Source organism: Triturus cristatus, chromosome 10 (assembly GCF_964204655.1).
Source record: "Triturus cristatus chromosome 10, aTriCri1.1, whole genome shotgun sequence".
NCBI lineage: Eukaryota > Metazoa > Chordata > Amphibia > Caudata > Salamandridae > Triturus > Triturus cristatus.
In genome coordinates, this window is record NC_140593.1 from 277,121,630 (window position 1) to 277,146,357 (window position 24,728).

Sequence of the window (24,728 nt, forward strand, 5' to 3'; positions counted from 1 at the left end):
TCATTCATTCCTCAGTTGAACAGGCCATTGTGGCCTCTATAGACATGATGGCAAAAAATATAGAAAAATCCGTAATGACTATGATGTCAAAGAATCTGCTGTCCCATTCTGCGGAGGAAAGAAGACAACGCAAAATGCGGTCTTTACCTGTGAAAAAGAAATCTATCCCCATTCCTGAAATGCACTTTTTGAGCAGTGATATTCCTTCACACCAGAATGAGGACGTCGTTCCTCCCAGTTCTCCAATAAAGTAGGGGAATTCCAAAACCTATTCCAAGTGCAAAAGTAAATTAAAAAATGTTCAGATGCTCCCCCAAAAATAGTCATTTTGGATACCGACGATGACTTAGGGGGTACAGATGATGGTTCTGATAATTTTGGGTTTAATGATCCTTCTTCTCCTCTCCCTCTGAAGAAATCCAAACTTAATCCTTCCAATGACTGATTCTTTCCAAACTAAGACAGTACTGAATGTGGAGGGCACCCCCATGTTCGATTCAACCCTCATTCACCATCCTAATTCAACGGAATGGTTTCCAGCCACCACGCTGGGGACCATATATCCCCCAGGCTTCGTATTGCCTCTGGACAAACAGACTAGGGCTAAGTTAAAATTAGAATGCCCTAGGCCTTCTCTTCCCTCCAGTATAACTGCCACCGCCATCGATTGATCAATCTTTACTTACTTTATTTTCACAATTTGGTAAGTACTAATGTAAGGGAGTCGATAAGACCTGGTTGACTTCCCACAACAAGTTACTGGACTTGGTGGGTCCTTTGGCTCACATTTGTGACATAGCTGAAGCTGCCAGATTAGACAATTTTGTTGACATTGATCCTCTTGATTTATCTATGTGGGTTCAGAGGGCCTCTGGTTGCTCGGTAACGCTAACTCTGCTATAGCTCACGAATGGAGGAAAGGTCTCAAAGCAGATGGTCTTCTGTTTGGGAACTCCTTTATCAAAGAACTAAGCCATTATGTTATCACGCGTTCTTCTATTGATAAGGGTCAACAATCTCTGAAAAAAGTATTTTCCCAGCTTGTTTTTGCACAGGCCGGTAGAGGCTGGAGCCTCTTACCGGCTGTTCCTACAGCAACCAGGGAACCAGAGGTTCCTTTAACTCATCTTACGGCTACCAAGACTTCAAACCAAAGTTCTACCACCAAAGAGGGAGAGGTTATCATGGCCGTGGACAAAGAAAATTCAGAGCCAAAAATCAACAAGGTGACACTGTCTTCTGGCCCTCCTCCTGTAGGAGGTCGTCTTCAGTATTTTCTCTCAAAATGGCAACAAATAACTGCAGATCCTTGGGTGCGAAATACAATACAATGTTATCTCATAGAGTTTTAGACAACACCTTTTCAAAACTTTTTCCCTCCTCCTCAAAAGTTCTCTTCAGACATGCCCAACCTAATCTCCCTAGAGATTCAGGTGCTATTACACAAACAGGCAATTCAGATCTCCAAACCAGATCCTTCGGGGTTTTCCAGTTCCCTGTTTTTTGTCCAAAAGCAAAACAAGAAGATGAGACTGGTCATCAATCTCAAATTCTTCAACCAGTTTGTAGTTTACCATCACTTCAAGATGGAAAATATCATTCACGTCAGAGACTCTTATGCTGTAGCATGATTGGATGGTAAGGTCAGATTTACAAGACGCTAATCTACAATCCCTGTTCATCCTTGTCACAGGAAATGTTTTCAATTTCAATGGTAGGGACAAACTTACTGTTTTTCTTCCCTTCCCTTCAGTCTTTCTTTGGCACCATGGTGCTTCACAAAAGTAATAAAACCAGTGATTGCGTACCACGGGTCTCTAGGGATCAGACTGATAACTTACCTGGACGATATACTGCTAATGAGTCAAAATATTCAGATTCTTCATTCCAATCTTCACCTCACTTGTTCTCTGCTATCAGAGTTGGGCTTCCTGATAAACGGAGAAAAATCCATCATGATTCCCACTCAACAGATAGAATTTCTAGATTTTCTTGTGAACTCTTTAAGTGCTACTCTTCACCTTCCTCAACAAAAAGCAAAAGCTATCAAAAGAGAAATTCTTCTAATGCTTCACAGTTCCCAAATGTCCCTCAGATCATTAGTGAGGGTGGTAGACCTCCTGGCCTCTTCCATTCAGGCCATCTTTCTGGTTCCACTTCATTACCAAGTCCTTCAGCATCTCAAGATTCATCACCTGCGAAATGGCCTTGCTTATTCAGCTTCTATCAGCATTGATCCAGAGTCCTGTCTAGAACTTCAATGGTGGACCGACCATTTAGAAGCCTGGAACGGCAGAACTATCTTCGCGTGTGCCTCGGATCTTGTGTTAGAATCAGATGGAAGTCGGAAGGGCTGTGGCGCCCGCTGTGGTCCAATATTGACTTGAGGTACATGGTCTCTCGAGGAGTCCAAATTGCACATCAACTGTTTAGAGATGCAATCCAAAGTCTGGCAAAAAGACAGGGTACAGTGCTCCATTCTTCTCCGCGGTACTTTATGTCAATCATTTAGTTGTTTGTGTGTACCCTACAACAAAGACTTGCACAATAATTTAAAATGGCAAATGTCATTTTATATCCACTTCTTTTATTTGGTCACTGTTAATAGGACTATATAAAAATTGCCATGCTGTACTAAAATGGATGAAGTCTTTTACTGTAATTTTTCGTCGGACAGAGCCAAAGTTGTTAAGAAAACAAAAACACCTTTGTCAGTAGAAAGTCTGACATAATCATAATGACATATGTTATACAAACAGGCACATTCCTCTCTTTTTATTTTTTAACAATGTCACTTTTACTAGATCTTACCATCAACTCTTCTTCCAATTTTTCTGTCTTTTCTCTGAAACTATTGAGTTCTTCCTTGACAGCTGCTGCCTCTACTTTTAATTTCTCCATCTCAAACTGTAACTGAGTAGCTGATACAATTGGCTCTGTTCCTTGCATTTCTTTTGCTGATCCCTAGAAGTGATCACAAAATGTAAATTAACCATGGATATAAACAAAGGGCAAGACCACGGGCTCTAGTTCATAAGTGCATGCCTCAGCAACACCAGTATGGTAAACTCCACATAATACTTGACGTAGCCTCTGATTGCTTACTGGCTTACATTGTGATGTTTATCCTTCAGACTTCTGTATAATGACAGTTATCAGCAGAACTGTTCTTAAATCAAGTTTAAAATACAGTGGAAATCTCATTTGTGTTTTATGTAAAAATTATCTGAAGGATTGTGTTTTTTTAAGATTGAGATCAGACGTGTAGAGCAAGTAATAACACAACAAGTTTGAAGAGAAATTTGAACATGAATGCTCTTGCCATACCACTAGGGCCAATGCACAAAATCACCTAACTACTAGCAAGTACAGATGTACTCCTACAATCTGCTGCTCTTTGTAATTGACAAGTTGAACTGGAAAATCCCTGAGAAGTGCTTTCTGGAAATGTAATATTTTTGCAGTTGTGTTACACTGAACCCTTTGCCTGGAAATAAAGTAGATTTCATTACACCCTACACTCTAGTGTTTGCAGTTTCTCATTCAAGGGGAAGGGGAATTAAAACAATTGGTGGATTCATTTTAAACCCTCTTTGTATTAGACAAGATGCAATTTGCAATTCTGAAATTGTAACAAGACTGGTCTCTCAAATTTGTAAATTGAGATGACAGTCGAATGAAGGCGCTTTCGACATGCAACAAAATGAGTTACTGACCTGCAACTTCGGTTTTCCAGCACTGGTATGTTTCATAGAAGAACATTATTTTGTTAATCATGTTAGAACCCTTAGTAAACAACATTAGAACGCAGAGCCATGCAAGAGACCGACACTGGTGCCAAAAAATCAAGGGCCCTAGAAAGGATTGCCTTAACCCTAGATGTTGGTTCGCAGAACGGAGAGGATGGGTGGGGCTGTGAGGAATCTAACTAACTAATGTTTCTTACAGATACATCGTCACCGAAGGTAACTTGCTCATCTGAAAGAAACACGTTAGTTAGATCCCTCACCTTAGAATAGATACCCCAGCAATACCAACCCCGGTGGTGGGTCTGCGAGCCAAGATCACACCAGAAAGTCCTGGAGAACAGAACGGCCAAAGAAGCCATCTCTCCGGACTTGGCTGTCCAGGCAATAATGCTTGGCAAAAGTGTGCAGCGAGGCCCACGTCGCCGCCTGACAGATGTCCTGCAAGGGAACTCCCCGTCCCAGGGCAGTAGTCGCCGCTGTGGCCCGGGTGGAATGGGCTCTCAGCCCTACAGGAGGGTCCTTTTTAGCCAAGGAGTAACAAGCTGTTATACACAATACGTCCCACCGCGAGATGGTCCGCTTGTGTACTGACCTTCCCTTCTTAGCACCCACGTATCCAACAAAAAGCTGGTCGTCCACCCGAAACTGTTTGGTGCAGTCCAAATAAAAGGACAGCGCCCGTTTTGGGTCCAGACGGTGGAGCCTCTCTTCCTCTTTCGAAGGATGCGAAGGCGGAAAGAAGGTGGGCAACGTGACAGATTGCCCGATGTGAAAGGGAGTCACCACTTTCGGAAGAAAGGAAGGACGAGTCCGGAGGACAACCTTGTCCGGATGAACAGAAAGAAAAGGAGGCTTAGACGATAGAGCCTGGAGCTCACTCACCCGTCTAGTCGAGGTGATAGCTACCAGGAAAGCAGTCTTACGAGTCAGAAGACGAAAGGGACAATTGTGAAGAGGTTCAAAGGGGGCGCCCATCAGAAAAGTCAAGACTAGATTCAAATCCCACTGAGGCATTACGAAGGGGACAGGAGGAAACATGTGAGTAATGCCCTTGAGGAAACGAGAAACAACAGGGGATTTGAAAAGAGAAGGCTGATCAGGAAGCCGTAAGAAAGCAGAGATAGCTGAAAGATAACCTTTAAGCGTGCTCAGAGCAGAGCCCTGCTGGGCCAGAGAAAGAAGAAAGAGGAGAACCTCAGAAAGAGGGGCGGAAAGGGGATCCACAGCCTTTGCTGTGCACCATGCCACAAATTTGTTCCACCTGCATGCTGATACCGTTTTTGTGGAGGGACGCCTGGCTGCCAGAATAACATCATAGACTTCAGGAGGCAAGTCAAATGGCATCAACTGTCGCCACTCAATCTCCACGCATGGAGGTGGAGACTGGACAGGTTTCAGGTGGAGGACCGTCCCCTGCTGCTGCGACAGAAGGTCCTCCTGAAGAGTCGTATCGGGGTGTCGATTGACATACTGAGTAGCTCGGGATACCTGAACCTTCGTGCCCAATCCGGAGCCACTAAGATGACTTGGGCCCGGTCGTGCCTGATCTTCTTCAGCACTCTGGGCAGAAGTGGTATAGGCGGAAAGGCGTATAACAGACCGCAACTCCACTCGCGACGAAAGGCGTCCCCGAGCGAGTGCCGCCTTGGAAACTCCAACGCGCAGAACTGCGGACATTGCGCTTTCTCTTCGGTGGCGAATAGATCTAACCAAGGCTCTCCCCACTGCAGAAAGAGACCTTGCGCCACGTTTGAGTTTAGACGCCATTCGTGATCCATCATACACCGGCGGCTGAGTTCATCTGCTCTGCCCGCCAGATGTTGAACCACCAGGGTGATGCCCTGGTGTTCCAGCCATGTCCAGAGGCGCAGAGCCTCCAGACAAAGGGTCCACAACCCCACCCGCCATGTTTGTTGCAATACCACATGGTGGTGGTGTTGTCCGTGAACACCTGCACCACACTTCCCCGGACAGAGGGAAGGAATGCCTTCAGTGCAAGCCGGATCGCTCTCAGCTCCAAAAGGTTGACATGGAGCCGAGTCTCCGCCGGAGACCAGAGTCCTCTGATCTCCGCCTCCCCCATGTGGCCCCCCCATCCCAGGAGGGACGCATCCGTCACTACCACGTGCTCCGGTTGGGGTAGGGAGAGGGATCTGCCGCTGACCCAATCGCGGTTCGTGAGCCACCACTGCAACTGCTTCGCAGTGCCCTCCGAGATCAAGACATGGTCGGACAGGTTGCCCCGATGCTGGGCCCACTGAAACTTCAGGTCCCACTGCAGAGCCCGCATTCGCCACCTGGCGTAATGCACCAACAGGATGCAGGAGGCCATCAGCCCCAGAAGCCGCAGCACCAACCTGACCGAAACCCAGGATAGAGGCCGAAAGATGGAAATCAGAGCCTGAATATCCCGGACCCGCTGTTCCTGAGATTAGGCCCGGAACTGCTCCGAATCCAGAACCACTCCGATGAAGAGGAGGTTCTGGGAGGGTCTCAGGTGCGACTTCGGCACATTGATGGAGAACCCCATCAAATGCAGGAGGTCGGCCGTAGTCTGGAGGTGGGAGACGACTTGCTGGGGCGAGCCCGCCTTCAACAGCCAGTCGTCGAGATAGGGGAAGACTGGAACCCCTGATCTGCGCAGATGAGCTGCGACCACCGCCATCACCTTCGTGAACACCCGAGGCGCACTGGTGAGGCTGAAGGGGAGCACGGTGAACTGAAAGTGCTCTTGACCCACCGTGAACCGCAGGTAACGCCGGTGGGCCGGCAGGACGGGGATGTGAAAATAAGCGTCCTGCAAGTCCAACGCTACCATCCAGTCTCCAGGGTCTAGGGCAGCCAGAACCTGAGCTCAGGGATGTGGGAATTCCTAAAGCCCGACGCCCAGGACATATTGTTTGGGGTCAAGGGCAACAAGTTTTCATGTGTATTTTGTCCTTGGGTCAAGTAGGTCCAACCCCCAGCAGCACAAACCCTTAGCTGTCAGTTTGCAGTACCACATTATAGATCAGGGAAGGGCACTGTCAGCAGTTAAGGTAATATTTTTGTCCATATGTTTATGCTGTTCAATCTTGTATTCATGGTTCATTAATTGAAAGCCTTTATTATTAGGGTGAGCGCTCTAAGTAAATGTTGTAAGCTCTGACTGCACTATTGACAGCGGTTCCAGTATAAAAATGTGTACACACGTTTTTAAAGTTTAGCAATATGAGGCTATGTATAATGCTCCCAAAATGCTCTCTGATTTGATGCAAATATTTGAAGAAGCTTGAAAGCAAGATTGATTCATTAAAAAAATGAAAGCAGGAAAAAAACATTTTGCTAAACTACTGTAAACTCAGGGACTATTTCTTTGCAGCATAATTTAGTAACATGTGTTGATGCATGCTAGTATTTCCCCAAAATATTCATAATGGAAAGATCAGTGTACCCAGTTTCAATATGATTATGGGAAACATAAATAAACATGCATTGGCAAAGCCAGTAGGTCTGAAATTGGTGGTTAGTTTAGACAATGTGTGAATTGTTTTGGCATAGATTTTGTAAAACCTTATTGGTGTGGGAGATGCCTGGCCCTCACCATTATAACAAACACTGACAAAAGCAAAGATTGTTTTTGGTCTCAAAAAGTACACACTGCCACAGCAGTTACTGGCACTGAACAAAACTACTTTTGAAAGAGCAGAATGCTGTCACTCACAGTGAAGCCAGCCGATACTGAGAGAGAGGGAGAGAGAGAGAGAGAGAGACATAATTTTAATAAATGCAAACGGTCATGGACCATGCCAGACCAAATAAGGGGTTAATTATTATTATTTTTTTTAATTCTCAAAAGTGCACCCATGGTATATGTCCTTGCATTAGGTGCAGCTATACGGCTTTCGTGAATTTCTAAAAATTTACAAAAGTAGGACAAGAAATAGTACTCTTGGAAAATATTTGTGAACTGCATTTTAGCAGGAGTAATTTGCATGTGTAGATTTGCTCATGCGAAATTCTGAGTGTTTGCAAGTTCACTTTCCCTTCAACCACTTTTTCCCCAACTCTGGAAGAAGGTTTACGTCTGCCATTGTCAGGGGTAAATTTGCAACATTTCTCAGTATGGGAAAAGATTAGAGAAGAGTTGTTGAAAACCATAAAAAACATGCAAGTTAGTCATTTTGCACAGACTCAAAAGAGCATTCTAAACCTGCAACAATTGCGTACCACTTCCATCAGCCCCAGTATGTAGATCTGCAGAAACGGGACAACATAAGGGGATTGCAAGTATTCAAACACTACTATGGCATGAGCGCTGGAATAATCAGAGAGGCTATATCAGAACTCTTATATAATGAGATTGCTGCCATAATTTGTCGCCGCACTACATGGCACCAAAGGGACAAGTGGATTTTGTTACAGGACAAGTAGATTTATGAAACAACCTGCCCTATGGACAAGTAGATATTTTATAAATTCCACACCCCTGTGAGCATCTTGAACCTCTCCTTCCGGAGGAAGACGTTGACGCTCCTGAGGTCCAAGATAGGGCGTAGGCCCCCTTTGCCCTTCTTGGGAACCAGAAAGTAGTGGGAATAGCAACCACGACCTACTTCTGGACCAGGAACGCGCTTGACGGCCTCTTTGGTCAAGAGGGCCGTAACTTCCTCCCACAGAAGATTCAAGTGATCCCCGACATACGGTGGTACTGCGGTGGCATGGCTGGAGGGGTCGTCTCGAAGGGGAGGGAGTGGCCCCTTCAGACGATTTGCAGCACCCACCTGTCCGACGTGATGGAACACCAGTGGAGCAGGTGATGGCGAATTCTGCCGCCCACTGGCGTGGAATGGGCCTGAAAGCTCGGACTAGGAGGGCTTTGAGGCGGTTGCTGCCGGGGTGGATGTGGACTGACCGGGACGTTGTCCTCCAGTACCGCCTCGGCGGAATCCACGTCCGTGACCGCGTGCAGGTTGGTTCTGCGGCCGGTGCCTAGGCGGACGTGAGGAGGCGGCCCTTCCCTGGCCACAAAAGGAACGAAAGGCAGAAGTTTGCGGCCACGGGGCCGAGAGACCCAAGGACTTGGCCGTAGCTCGGGAGTCCTTGAAGCGAGCCAGCGCACTATCCGCCTTCTCGCCAAAAAGGCGAGTGCCATCAAAGGGCATTATCCATGAGGGTACTCTGGACACCCCCCGAGAAAGACGTGGACTGTAGCCAGTCGTGCCGACGGTGCGCCACCGTGGTTGAAATCGCCCTACCCAGCGAGTCCGTGGTGTCTAGTCCACATCGTATGGCATGCCATGCTGCATCTCGCCCATCAGCAAGCGCCTGGGTGAGCCGTGACCGGGCCTCCTCCGGACACAGGGGCAGCACGTCCTCCACCGTATCCCACAGAGAGTGGGAATAACGGTCCAAGAGGCAAGCGGCATTCAAGGACCGCAGTCCCAAACTAAGCTTCTTTCCGAACTGTTCCAGCCTCCTGGATTCCCGATCTGGAGGAGCAGACGGGAAGGAGGATTGGGAAGTTGAGGCCTGGATAACCAGACTCTCGGGCGTGGGGTGTTGGGACAGAAAACTGGGGTCGCCAGGAGCAGGGCGTTGGCGCCAGGCCACGTTCCGATCCACAGGAGGTACTGTGGAGGGCTTGGACCAGGTGCCCTGCAGAACGTGCCTCATTGAACTGCAGCAGAGGCTCCGTGGAGCTTGCTGACGGTTGAAGCACTTCAGTAAGGATGTTAGTCCTCACGGCCACAGGAGGCAACTCCAGCCCAAGGGCTTCGGCCGCCTTGCGCAGCACCACTGAAAAAACAGCACCTTCCTCCGAGGCCACAGTCGGAGGAGTGATGAAACCAGCGTCCGGGGAGGTGTCCAGACCACTGGCATCCCCTAGTTTGTCTGCCCAGTCCTGTGAAAGTTCGGCCTGCCTGGCCATAGGGTCCTCAGACCCCTCCCAGTCGCCCCCGTCATCCGATTCCTGATAAACAGGGGGAATAACCAGAGCCAGGCGGTAGATGAAATGCTCATCCATCGGCGTCGGATGTGGCGCCGCACCGGCGCCGGGGCTGAACCGGGGAACGGCGTCGTCCGGAGACGGCGCCGAAGGTGGAACCGGTGTCGGCGCCGGGGGAGGAGGCGTCGTGAGGTCGACCGGCGCCAGCAGAGATCCAGGCCTGGATCCCTCGGGGACCTGCGGCATCGGGACCGAAGTCGTCGACGGCGCCGGGGCCGGAGCCGCCGGCTCGCAAGGTCACCCAGTCGAGCCTGCGGGGCCCGAAGGCGCGCCGGCAGGCGTCGACGGCAGAGCCAGGTCCCTCAAGGCCGAGAGGAAGGCACTGATCTCCGCCGGAGTCGCGTCAGTCCCAGGGACCGGCGGGTATGGGGACGGACGCGGCTCCGATGGAGCCGCGGGGGTGGGACCCTGACCCTCGTCTGAGTCGCGCGACCGGCGAGGGGAGTCCGAAGAGCGGTGTCGCTTCTTGGACTTCTTTGAGCACTTCGACTTACCCGAAGGCTTCGTGCCCGACGTGCGATGATGGTGGCTGCGGCTCCGCGACCGGTCCTTCGACCTCCTCCTGAACCGGGACCGTGAACGGCGCGGAGCTGAGTGCCGAAGTTCAAGAAGCTTACTGGACCGCTCCCGCCTAGCCTTCGAGGTCAAGGCCTGACAGTCGAGGCACGACTCCGCATCGTGGTCGGCCCCCAGGCAGTAAAGGCACCGGCGATGGTTGTCCGTCACCAACATCAGTCGATGACAGGAGTCACAGGCCTTAAAACCAGGCATCCTACCGGCACCAGAGTCGAGTCAACAGAAGACCAAAAAGAGTCAAAACTTTTAGTCAAAAAGTGACTAAGGGGTAAGCACTTACCGGATCGGCGCTGTCTGGCGCGGAAAAAAGAAGAACTGATGAAAGAGCATCCAGCATCTTATCAATGAAAGGAGTTATAGCACTCCAAAGCTGGCTGTAAAATAAGGCCATTGCTGCAGATGCCCTGGCAATTGTATTCTACTCTGCTGCTAAGACATTGATGCACTTCCCACCGAGTCCCATTTGCAAAATTTCTATCCATGGGAGCTGTCTAAAGAGTTACAGGATTCTGCAATCTACATTGAGTGGCTGCAGAATCAATTTTCACTTGGTTTACGGTTAACGTGTGGAAAGACTCAGTAACTTTATAATTCTTTTCAAAGTGCGAAAAGTTTACCATTATGGCAGCTGGATTCTTCATCACTAAAAAGTCTTTCCTCCCAAATGTGATCAACGATGGAAATTGCTTTAACAGTTCTATGAGATTTCTCCTTAAAATCTAAATGAAAGCACACATTTTCCACATTGGACACAGGCAGACTGAGATCCCTTTTTAGGTCTCGCCTGACCCAGCGCATGCGCTGGTCTGGCGAGACTTATTGAGAGGGCTCCAAAAAGTGCTACCAGGCCAGCCCAGAGCTACAGTGCATGTGCGCGGGTGCGCGCGCCGCGCTTTACCGCGATTACTTTCACGGCCGCGAGGCCGCTTTGATGTTTGATCGCGATCGCGATCACTTTCACTTTCGCGGCCGCTTTGCATAGCCAATAGGTCTTCCTTTTGGGACCTTATAAGTATTTAATTATGCAACTGTTGCATGGCTAAACACTTATAAGGTCCCAAAGGCGAGACCTATTGGCTATGCCAATGCTTGTTTAAATAGAGGGTGTTACTTGCCAATATTGTCAGAGGGCAAGACCCCTGGAACGGGGCCTGGGACATCATCCTGAGTAACAAACTGGTTCCACTTTGAGTTTTTATACTGTATGTTGCACTGAGGCCAGCAGCATAAGCTGCATTATCACGGTCTAACATTACCATCACTTGGAACAATATACACTAACTGCATTATCACTGTCCAACATTACCATCACTTGAACCAATATCCCCTAGTAGTGCTTGCTGATCACTGTTTGAAGACAATGCATCATCACTAAGAGGGATAACTTTATGCTTCACTGGCTTGACAGGTTTAGGGGGCTGAACCTGTGAAAGTAAAGGGTGTAGGACAGGAGGCTAAGGAGCGGACAGTGACTTCTACTATGAGTGGTGGTGGGAAAGATCTGGCAATCTCTGGTGTTTTAATTTAGCTGGAAACATAAAAGCTTGGTGCCTATGCTTGGGAGAGGGCCATGTTTCTGGTTATTCTTCATTTTGTGTGTCCTCATATTAGTAGATCAGCAGTGTGAGTAGCTTCCTGCCCCTCACATACATTTATGTTCTCACAAAAAAGGCTTTTATTTGGTCATGGTTGGGTTCTTCCTCTTTGCCATCATCTTTGTAGGCTGAAGACGCACACTGCAGAATCTTGGTAGGAGGCTGTGAAGGCAAAGTTGAAACAAAGACTGGAGAACATATTCTAAAACAATGGCATAGCTACCTACGTTTAAGACAATATGGATACAATAGCTGATCACATGGTAAAAGATTAAGTGGACTGCTATAAATCTGTCCTCGGATGGATCACCGACAAGCAAGAAGTTGATGGCTGTCAGTATGCTGTGTGAATGTTAGAATGACTTCAGCAATGAATATTTTCTCTCAAGCAACTTTAATGATATGGATTGGATCTTGGAGGGACCATGTAACTTAATACTTTAAGATTCCCTCAGCTACGTCAAATTTCTCTTGGCCTTACACGATCTATAATTTGAATGATTCGCAGTATATCAATTGTTCTTTCCTGCTGCCTGAGATGAGCCAGCTGTTTGATCACATGATGGTTGCTCCTTAATTGTTCTGTCCTGATGATAATGGTCGAAACGCCGTCGACGCCTTCCTTGGCAAAAAATAAGAGGAAGCACTGAGTGTTGTTTGTCTTTGTGATCCTACCAGCCTGTTACTGTATATAATTCTTTCCTTTTTTGCCATGATTATTATTTGTGTTTACACTTTAGTTTGTCCTTTGTTATTGATATATGTTTGTGTAACCTTTTGAGCACCCTCTGCATTATTGTATATTTAAATTTTCTATCAATGAAAAATATATTTTTTCATAATATTTTTTAAGGGTACTGAATTATTCCCTGATTTCTCTAAATTGGATCTTTTTTAATCAGTCGCAAATGTTTCCTTTCTGAATTGGGAACCTGAACCATTGTAGCATTCCCACTGTTTATTAGTCCCAGGTTTGGGTTACAGGGCAGCCACTGTTTGTTGGTTCACTCAAATGTTTCAGAACATATCGAGAACCACTGTTTGGATTTGTTTTTGGGTGGAACACTTTCAGCAGTTTTGCCTTTTGCACATGAGGTAAGAATGCTTACTGGTTCTGTTGTGGGCACCAAAGATGCGATTTTCCTTTCTTTTTTTATCTCTCTTTCCAGTCCCTCTCTATCTCCCTACAGAGAGTAATAGGGCTACTTTGTGGTTAACTAGGTTTGTTACCAGTGCAAAGTGACTAATTCAATTTTCAGCAATGAGATTAGGCCTTCAGAACTTTTTTCCCTGGAAAACGATTAAAACGGGTATTGACCAGCACAATGGGGAACCGTACAGCACAAAAAGTACATACACAATGTTTAATTACAAAGGATTCAAGAATTACACTCTCTTATAATAAGAATTTTGAGCATAAAATGTTTTAAACTTGAGTGCACATCAATACAGCAGAATATTTAGACAATTCTTGCACATAGAAGAATAGACTTTAAAGCAACAAGTACCTGAAATGCACTCATCTGTCCTTCTTTGAGCAGCTCTTTGGTATCCTTATCCATGTGACTTTGCTGCATCTCGTTCATTATTCTCCGGAGGTCTAAAAGTCTCTCTTCTTTTTCCATCGCCTCCTTCTGAGCAGCATTTACCTGCTCTTTTTCAAATTCTAGCTGTTTGTGCATTTCCACCAACTGGTTATTCATATCCAAAAGCCTTACTCTTAACTCTGATAATTCAGACTCTGCTTGCATCTCTGATGTGCTCTGCATTTGCGTCCTGTTCAGTAAGTCTTTATTGCCAACTGGGTTGGCCGCCATATCCTGGATGTATTTGGTTTGTACCTGAATTGCTTTTAGCTGAGCTTCACTCACAAGAGCAGCAGCAACACTTTCTCTCATTTTCTCCTCCATTTCCAATAACCTATGTTCAAGTACATTGCTCTCAGACTCTGCTTGTTCCTTCATAAACTTTATTTGGTTGTAGCACTCACTCAGCTCTAGATCTTTTTCTCGGACTTCTTCCTGAAGCTCTCGGAGTTTAAGCTCCAGACTGTTGATAGTGTCTTGTGCAGCTTCCTCTACAGAGCTAAGTAAAACTTGATGTGTTATACCTTGGACAGTATTCTCCCTCAGTGCAGTTTCCAACTTGTCAGCTTTGTCTCCGCTGTCTACCTCTATTAGTATACCATGGCAATTTGTAAGAGCACCCATATCTTTCTCACCAAGTGTCCCATGCTCCCGCTTCCAGATTTCTAGCTGTTCCTTAAGCAAGTTAATTTTATTGTTTGCCTCCTTCAGTTCGCTTTTTGTCAGCTTAACCTCAGTATCATTTCTGTCCACGTTTTGCTGTAAAATCCTGTTTTCCACTAACACGGATTCAAGCTGATGCTTCAGGCTGTCACCATCCTCTGACGCACCAGAAAAATCGACTGCCACTTTCCCCTCAATGTTTGCCAATTCCTGCTGAAGTTTTTCAATCACATCATTAAGCTGTTCAATTTCTTCTGCGCTGCTTCTCTTTACACGTTCCTGGTCACTCTTCAAACATTCTATCTGGGCTTCAAGTTCTCTAATCTGCTCGTTCTTTTCTTCGATCACCTACAAAATCAGCAGAAAACAATTTATGTACAGAATAAATAATTTTCTTCTTTTATTTATTGTTTACATTAAAAACACTAGCCTTTTCAGGAGGATTACTTTTTTGGTAATTCCCCTGAAGCCTACTTCATTTACTTGAATGAGGTATGTGATAAGAAAAAAAAACTGTCACCAAGAATTATGTCGAGGACATGCCCATTTGCAATACAATTTGTACTGAAACAAAAATCATTTTCCAAAGGCCAATACTGCAATTAAATCTCTGGTGCCAATGAGGCAGTAGAGAGAGAGTCGCCAGAAAAGAGCTTCAACAGAAAACATCACACTACTAAGTGCATGAAAACTGATTAGTTTCAGACCACCATGTAAGAGGTGGACAGAAATAGTACATTAAAGTATGACTGCTTCGCTGAAGTCATTTCCTGGATAGTGAAAATTATAGTTCATTACTATTTGTTTTCGGGCTAAAAACGAGAACAAGGATGCATCACAGAATATTGCAGCAATACAGATTAGCAATAACTATTTGGCAAAATCACAAACTAGAAATTGTGTTGCAGTGGGAGTAGAACCATGTGAGCATCAAATGATGTACTGCCTCCCACCACAGCACTAGCAATGACACATACTGCAAGGAACTGCACATGACCCGCACTTTGGGATACCCCTAAGAATGCACATAGTTGAACTGAGCATAAGTGGCATGCCTGGGGGGTGGGAGTTGTGGGAGGGTGGGGGGAGGTACACGGGGCGACCTGTGTTGGAAGTTGAGCCACGAGGGGGCACATCAATAATGTACTGCGGTGGCAGCTAACTCACAGCAGCAACCTCAAAGACAGCCCGGGACTGAGATGAATATTATCCTCCTATTGCACAAGTGACACTGCTGGACAATTGCAGTTGGAATACTGGGGATCGTTGTGTTTAACTGCTTCCTTGTGGCTCAAGCATAATCCGAAAGATATTTGAGAGTTGTTTAATCATGTCTTAAAAAAAGCAATAAAGTTGGTTTAAAAAAAAACAAAAAATGATGTAAGCCTCCCACCTCCATTACCACGTCAGACGAGGAAAATTCTTCCCAGTATAATACATTTAGTTGGGATAGGTGCACACTCTTTGAGGTTTAATTATCACAGTTCTAAGATTATTGGCAAAACAAATAAGACTGCAACTAAAAGGCCCCGGCCTAACTTTGGATGGCACTCTGGCTATATTGAGTCTGTGCTTTAGACTACTCTTGGTAATATTAGGACATCCAACAAACAGATCTCTTACTGCTCTTAAGTAACCAAGGTGAATTTATAAAAATCGTCATGTGACATCTAAAAATTCAAAATAATGGACTATCACTATAAGGGGATATCAGAACAAATATGTAACATTTCTAAAAGCGTAAAAGGATGTGCAGCAAAGAATGATCATTTAATTCACAGGTAGACCTGCCACTTTCCCATCATTACCCCACACTCCAAAGCTATACTAATCTCAATTGCATGTGTTGAACTGTGCTATGCCTGGAGACTGACACAGGGTTGGTTTGCTTCTTACCTTTACAGGTTCCATCAATAAAAAGATTTTTTTTAAAGAATGATCATTTAAGTCAACTGCACAGTAGAATATATATATATTATCGTGACTTCCCACTCTTGTTTCAGTTGGCCTAAATGTTGCCCTTCTCTTGATATTTATCAAACCAATCAGATCATACATGTGCACATTTTGCCCATTCATTATTTCAAATGAAAACGTGGCTGTTGGTGAATGAAAGAATAGCACACTGCAGCCCAAACACCACAAGCAATTGTTTTAAATGATGCCAACTGCACATTTCACCCGACTCATCAATTGAAGTCTCTGGAATTTCAGTTTTTGAACAATGGGTGTGGAATTCCACTGTATCCCTTGTCCCACCCAGATTAATTGTGTCACCAAAATATTGTACTAGGGAAACAGAGTCTCAATTATCTGTCCATCTCCTGATAAATAGAATCTAATTTATTTGAGGAGTTTTAATTCATCCAATGTTTAAATGGTGTTGAATGCTTATACGATTCAGCCAAAAGCAATCATTATTTATTGCTAATGTAATTACTCTGACTCAATCTTCCTCTAATGCCATCTGCTGAATGAGAGTTTACGCTATGAAATAGGCTAACCATGGCCAAAGGCCAAAAACTTTCAAGCAATTACTCTAAAACCTTAATTCCTACTCATGTGAAAGGCCATAAAATATCACCATGATGAATCATTGCATCCTGTATTCGCAAACAAAACCACAACCAATCAATACCATAGGCCAACAGCAGGTGAGAGACAGAAGGAGAGTGAAAGAAAATAAAAATTAAATATAAAAAATAGGATCAATGATAAGTGATGAGGCATTACTTCGTCAACTTCTTTGTGTCAGTTTTTATGTGCAGATGATTAAATAAGCAAGACAACTTCTTATGTTCACGTAGTTGCATTAAGACATGTTATAATAAGAGAGAATTGTATAGAGCTGTAACCCAATCTTTAAATCCGTTGCAACACCCACCTCTAGAAAGATTTCCTGAATTCCACCTGACAAAGCTTGTCCAAGTATGGTGTTCAGAAGTCATGCAGTTGGCAAAACACCTTCATCTTGGAGCTGTGACTATCACATAGACCTAACAGGATAATATCCATCACTTATGGATATGAGGTCAAGCTAAAAGGTTTTGAAGCTTGCTCCCAGTTGGGACTTTGATCTTTCCTTCCCTCTTACAATGTAATTAGGTGTTGGAAAACAATGCAAGTGGCACAGGGAAGGCCTGTTTTAGGTTTCTCTGAAACCTTACCCAATAGCCTGCTTCTAAATCTATTGTTCAAGTGACAATAGGTTGTCACATGGGTGGATAGACTGTACCTATGGTGGATGAAAAAACAACTAACTCTTTTAAGAGTTGGAATTTTTCACTTTTGAAAAGCAGGATGATGTGCTTTCTATCCTTGGAAGAACAACAATCATCTCCTTCAGATGGCATACCAACAAATGCATGAGCTTGGAAGAAAAGCTTCAGAACTTTCTATTCTCTCATCCATGCTGGATGGTTGAGTGCCCCATGAGACACTAAAATGTATGCATCCTGGTTGACAGAGTAAAGGCCTGTTGCCCATATTAAATGGTTTTAGAGCAAGAACTGTTGCAAATCTTAAATTTGACAAACTTCCAGCATGTTGTTTCTAACACTTGAATAGACATACATACTTTATGGCCAGACTGGAGACTAGCATTATGCATTTACATATTTTGTTCACTACTCTGCAGCTTTTCAAAGAACATCCAACATTAGAACATTAAATGAACAAACAATGGAAACAAATCCACTCTTCCTCTTTTATTCGCTTCACTGCAGAGATGAGAACGCTTGTATTTTGAAGGTTTATAAAACAGAATAGGATTTTGTATTTATGTTAAGAATATTGTTTAAATGGTTGTTTCTAGTCTCACAATTTATGGAATTTTTTTATTGTATGCATTTATTATTGACTTTAAATGGAATAGATTTTTCTAGATGCAGTGTTTTAAGGAGAGCTTATTTTGTTTTACCTGTAGGACGTTTGGAAATTGTCTAAATACTGAAGCTTACACAACCCTTGTCAGCACTCTCGCAGGTACCGCTCTCCATATGGAAGGCACACCCGATGAAGGCTCTCTGAAGTAGATTCTGCTGTTTTGGATTTGGATATCATCATGCATTAGACATGTGCAACACATATTTCCATGGATGGTTGGGCATTTCAGAACACCAACGCAGCTTAAATTTATAGAGGATTTTGGCAATCAGCGCTATTTTTAATATGTTAAAATACTTTGATTTAAAATAGTAGATAATTTTGGAAAAAAATATGAACTGAGCTTAATTTGAGCCGGCACTTACTTTTCCTCACCCAACATTTCCCAAGAGCAAGAGAGTTAAAACTCACAATGGAGAAACAATGAGAAAATTAGAAAAAATGTCACAAAGGGAGAAAGCAGGAACCTGCAAGTGTGAGATAAAGAGATAAAGGGGAAGTCAATTAAAGAGGCATGAGGTAGATTTCAGGTGTGCCGCCTTGGTATCTGGTGCACCGCTGCCGGCTGCAGGCTCCTCAGCAAAGCTTTAGGAACCAGAACGTATTCTTCAACAAATTAAGCACTGAATATAGTACTTTTGTGAATTGGTGACTGTTTAAAACAGCGATGTCAGATACAGAGGTGGCTCATCCTTCTGATGAGCACATCCAGGAGGAAATTACTAAACATGTAGTTTTTGAACATGTGAAACAGCCTGTTCAGGAAGCATTTTAAATGTAGTGTCAAGAAAAAAAGGAGGTAGTGAGGAGTACAAATCATTTCTGAAGATGAATGTGGGATGTAAAAAGCTACAAGAAGAAAATATGTGCTGAAAATGAAAGAGAGTACAGACAAGTCAGTAAGAGAAAGAGGTGGTGTCCATCGCGACACAGAAGAGAGAGATGGCTAAAACAGCAGGCAATGAGGGCAGGTTAACCCTGCACAAGATGAGGTCTTCACACAGTCTTACTATAATGATGACCTGAGTAATGATGTGAATGAGTACCTTTTACATATAAATGCTGACATGGGTTCATGGAACAACCTAAGGATGATGATGATGAGGTTCCTCAAGCGTCTAATATTTTAAAGGATCCTTTAAGTCAAACATTACTTGATCCTAAAGAGATAAGACATGCCTGCAGGTGAAACTGGTGGCCTCTAGAACATGTGGCAGAATATATTACAATTTGGATTCAACAGCCTTTGTAAAAAGAAGAAAGGAAAACTATAACAAAATGTTCATGTCCAGTAATAGGGGACAAGGAGCCATCACTTATTTTAAGTTTTGAAAATTCCCAGGAAGGGATTAGAATGTTCACTTGTGTGAAGAGAAGCTTTGAAATGTATTGGGCCCTCTAGGGCATACATTTGATTTGGTGGAGGAAGTACATCTTAAAGGAGGTGATTTGGATATTACATTTTTATAAAGTTTGTGGCAGACAGCGCTCGATGTTTTTTTGTTTTTGAGAAAACGCTAACACTGGCCTTATCATTGAGAGGCAAAAAGCTGTTTTAAAGAAAATTAATCCCAAATTGGGAGAGTTAGCGAAGACTCTAAAGGACTTCTTTTTGGAGAAGGTATAGTGAAGAGCCTGGGAAAGTATGTGACAAATTTCACGCTCCAGAATAAGACTTAAAGCTCCAGGCAAATTTATATGGCAGATGTTAGAAAAGGGGGCAACCTCTCTGCCGTGGATTTTTCAAGAGCCAACATAATCAGCGAATGTTGGGTATTGTGAATACCAGAATCAAACGGGATTCTTTCCCCCAGAAAGGAAGAGGTAGCAGAAATAGATTATCTCAAGGCAGAGTACAGACAAGTGACACTCAATACGAGGATGGACACGGTTTTTCCCCCCATGTAAAGATAGTAGGAATATTAAAGAATTATCTAAAGCATTGGCTGAAAATAGCTTTGGACAGTACTGATCCTGCTGGATCTATCTGCAGCCTTTGACACCATCCCTCCTACCAGGAAGGTTGATCGCATGCAGGAAATTGGGGGCACAGATTCAGCCCTGAAGCTTCTGTCATCCTTCCAGATGGATAGATCAGAGACAGTGGCGGTGGACCAGTTCTACACTGCACCCATAGTAACTATGTGGTATTCCGCAGGGCTCATCCCTGAGCCCCACTCTGTTTAACCTATATGTCTCCTCGCTGGCTAACCTGATTAGACCTTTAGGGTTACATGCTTTGTGTCTATCACAAAGGACATAGAGACTTTCGCCAACAACTGCATGCAGGCTGTGGCCATATGGATGGTAGAAAATGACGACAGACCGAATGGGGATAAAACTGAGACTTAGATCTTTGGTTGCCAACAATACATTTGGACCCATTCCTGGTGGACAGAAATGCTGGGTCAACTTCCCAACATGGCTGACTCCGCAAAACATCTTGCAGTTATGTCTTTTAATCTCCAGGTTAATAGGACAGTATCATCCTGCTTCTGGGTGATTAAGACCCTTAGGAAGATGTTTTCGTTTCTTTTCTTCCCTGCACGTAAACAAGCGGCCATGGCACTGATTATATCCAGGATGGATCTCTGCAACATGCTCTACCTGGACATTAATAAGACAGCAATAGCCAAGTTGCATCTTGTCCAGAATGCGGCATCATCCTAAATATCATTCAGTCTCTGCTGCTATTCGGGAACTACATTGGCACCCAGCCACTAAACAAAATTACCTTCAAAGCCTTATGCATTGTCCATAAGGAACTTGACAATACAGGTCTTGAGGGAATCTCTTTCAATGATATGTACCATCTTGATAGCTGCGTTCTGCAGGAAAAAGCTGCTGGCTTTTCCCAAGTTCCGGAGGGCCAGATTGGGAGGGAGAGCTTTTGCCGTAGCTGCATCCAAGCTTTGGAATACTCTCCCCTACTCCATCCCCAGCCTGAAAGCTCATCTTCCTTTCCGTTAGGCCCTGAAAACCTGGATTTTTGCCCTGTAATGTCCCTTTTAGGTCAGGGATGATGCACTTGTCCTCGTCAGTAAACTAACTACATTAGCGCCTTGACGCCTTCGGGCATTTGATTGCGATTTATAAATTGCCAAATCAAATCATCGGTGGGTAATACAAAAAGTACAGGGCTATATTGTAGAGTTTGAAAGAGAGCCTGTGCAAGTAAACAAACCAAAAGAGTTACTGATTCAAAAAGAATTACAGGAAACAGATGAATGGAGAAGTGAGTCAGAGGTTATAGAGAGGTGCAAACGTGCAGGTGGGGGAGAAGAGAAGGGCCTGGAATGACCTTCTTTTCCATCTCAGGATCACTACAGAGCTCCTGGCATTTAGGAGAGGACTTAAAACCTGGCTTTTCACTTCAAAGGTCATTACACACTTCGTCAACCGGAAAGCAGTAATCAGTGCCAGGACAACCTCGGGTAACCGTTGCGCTTAAGAAATTAAATTAACATAAAATAACAATCTGTTTATTAAAAAAAAAGAAAGAAAAAGGATGTTGTTCGGTTTTAAATCCAAGGGGGGCGGGAGAGAAGGTTTGAACCGTTATGTAACGCACAGATATTTACACTCAGTGGCAGATAGCGGTACCCGGGCGGCAGTCGTCGCCCTGGACATCGAGAAAGTGTTTGACACCCTGCGGTGGGAGTATCTGTGGGAGGTCCTGAGGAGAATGGGGCTGGGTCGTGAGTTTATATCCTGGGTCCGCCTCCTCTATTGCCAACTGAGGGCTTGTGTCCGTTTCGGCGGTCTGATATCTGAAAGCCTGTTCATTGTGAGGGGCACAAGGCAGGGGTGGAACTATTGGAGATCTGGCTACGGAGGGATATGGCCCAGTAGGGAATCACCGTTGTCATCTCTTTGTATGCGGACGATGCACTTCTCTACATTTGCCAACCAGAGGACCTGCACTCCTGGGCATATTGGCATCTTTTGTTACAGTATTGGGCCTACATATTAACCACCAGAAGTCATATTCACACTGACAGCCTTGGCACGGGGGATGTTGCGGATCTTCACACTGTGAAGCTTGGTTGGGAGTGTGACCATTTTCGCTACCTGGGCATACAGGTGGCTCATTTGCCGGATGCTCAGTATGCCCTCAATATGGGAGCAGTCATTGCGGGTGTGAGAGAATCCATCCAGTTCTGGAACAGACTCCCCCTCTCGGTTGTGGGACGAGTGGCCCTGGCAAGGATGGTTATGGTTCCCTGTTGTCTTTACGCCCAACTGAACTCCTTTTGCTGTATCCCGAAATTCACTTTTGACACCTTGATCAGTCTCCTGGTCTCGATGGTGTAGGGCGGAGGGCGTAACAGGGTTAAACTTGGGATACTTAAGTTGGATACAGATTCAGGGGGTCTCGGTCTCCCAGACTTTAGACTCTAGTACCTTGCGGGGCTTTTGCAGTATGCAGCGCAGTGATGTACTGAGGGCCGCAATGTAGAGAAGGCTCTGCTGGTGGATTGGGGTAATGGGACGGAATTGCCGCGATAACTTATGATGGGCTCCCGAACCATTGAGGAATGCCTGTTTATATAATCCTACAGGTTGCAGAGGCCTGGGAGCAGGCTGTTACTATGGCTGTCTGCAGGGACCCATATGCTCGATCACTCCCCCTCCAGTGGCTACAGGGTTTCCATCGGATCCAGTCAGTCATGGATCTCACGAAATGGTCTGGGGGGCTGCACAACAGCTGGAAATATGTATATGAATGGGACATTTTTATCCTTTGACTAGGCGAAGGAGTGGTTCCAAGTGCAGTATGGTTAAATTCTTACAATATGCAAAAATATCATGCACAGCTCCTGAAATATGGACTTCGGATGAGCCGGAGGAGACATGGACCTTAACGTTGCTGCTGCATCCGGAATCCACTAGAGGACTGATAGCCCAAATATATAAAGCCTTGAAATAAGATCGTACTGTGGAGGTGTTGAAAATGCAGGACTGATGGATGGCAGACCTGCCGTCTCCGCTCACCGAGTCCGTGAGGTGGCTAGTAATGCAAGGTTTAAGCTCACCCAGTTTTTCTACCTGCATCGCACGTATTTAACACCTCAAAGATTGGCATGCTTTAATGCAGAGCCCTCCTCAGCGTGCCCCCGGTGACATTCATGCACATGGCCTGGATGTGCGCCTGCCTACAACTATACTGGCAAGGAGTGCTCTGTATACTACGAACAGCCGCAGGTGTGCAAATTGAGGCGTCGGTTAAGCAGTGTTTACTAGGTGTGCTCACAGTCCCCAAGAAGGGAACACATATGAGATATAAAATTTGCTCTTCTGGGCCTTGTCTTGGCTAAGCGACGTAGTGCCATGCATTGGACTCATACTATTCCTACCCCCGCCACCCCCCCAGATGGATAAGTGGAGGTCGGATTTGTGCGAGTGGGGCGTGGCTTGAGGAGTGTCGCCTACGAGCTGTATGAGAATGCAGAGCGTGATTTGGAAGAGTGGGGTTATATGCTGGAGAGCTTGCAGTCGGGATGAGGGTCGGGCGGGGGGGCAGAGGCTTCCACGCAGACGTCACGCCATTCCACCCCTGCGTAGACCTTGAAGGATGACCCCATGGTGGACTGACTGGGCTTTGGTGCAGTCTACAGTGGCGTGGGATGAGTGAACCGCTGTGCTGGTGACTAGGCTAACAATGTGGTGGGCTAATGACTCGGCTGTAGGCTCAGCAAAAGGCGGTTTCCCATACATGCTACTAATTGTGGTCATGACATAGCTGCCGACATGTATCATTATCCCCTCAAACTGCACTGTCTTGCGCTAGTGGAGGGGCTCCGCGCTTTGGAGGAGTTGGATGAGGAGGACGGGGATCCTGTAGACGTTGACCGGGGTATGGGACCCGGGGCTGGGCCCTCTGGGACTGCTGGGGAGACTGCACCGGATGAGGCCACTTAAGCGTATTTGGGAGGGGCCTGTGTCTGCACAAAGTATTGAGGTGCGCTTGGATGGTCAGGGCGGGAGCATGACGTGTATATGGCGGGGGACGTGCTGCCTCAGGTCCTTTGAGATCATTCCTGATGTCTTTTCCATTGCTTTGAGCTAGGCTGTCTCGGACCTCGGGGTGCTTAATGTCTCAATTTACATGGGTTGGAGGCGGGCACGCTGACAGAGGGGGGGGAGGGGGTAGAGAGGGTGGTAGGGGGGGGGGGGGCTTAGGGTAGTAAATGTTGACGATCTGGTTTCTCCTGATATGTGCATTGCTGACTGGGTCTTATATAGGATGCTATTGTATGCAACATTGGTTTATTGGTTCGACGGTTGGAAAACCTCAATAAAATATTTTCACAAAAAAAAACGGCACTGTTGTGGGCCTGTTGCCCTGGTAATAAATCTTGAAGCCCCTCCCCCCACTCCGAGACACACTGTAGTGACTCTCACCGGAGAGGTGAAGGGCTTTGCCCCTATTCATTCTGAATTCTCTGCCTGCCGCTTGATAATCCTCCTTTGCGTATCGTGTTTTCTTTCTGGGGTGGGCTCCCTCCACCAGTCACTGCCAAGGTTCTCTTTCTTTTTCCTTGCGTCTTTTATTACAAGTTATATTAGCTAATGATGCACATATTCCTTCTTTGTGGGGACTGTTCTGTATTCCACACAGATACCATGCGCCCAGCAGTGAAGCTGCCGAGAGGAGCACATGGGCATACATGCAGACCGCTGT

At 45.5% G+C, this 24,728-nt stretch overlaps 1 protein-coding gene across 5 annotated transcripts in view; it reads right to left on the bottom strand.

Annotated features, from left to right (window-relative positions):
- Positions 1-24,728, bottom strand: part of AKAP9 (A-kinase anchoring protein 9) — a 1,384,828-nt gene that overhangs the window by 274,147 nt on the left and 1,085,953 nt on the right. For all 5 annotated transcript variants that reach the window (XM_085631105.1, XM_085631108.1, XM_085631107.1 and 2 more), the window contains 2 exons: positions 13,418-14,506; positions 2,812-2,964 (listed from right to left, as the gene is read on the bottom strand). In XM_085631105.1, the coding sequence (XP_085487231.1) occupies positions 2,812-2,964; positions 13,418-14,506 (1,242 nt within the window). The remainder of the gene's footprint in view (positions 1-2,811; positions 2,965-13,417; positions 14,507-24,728) is intronic.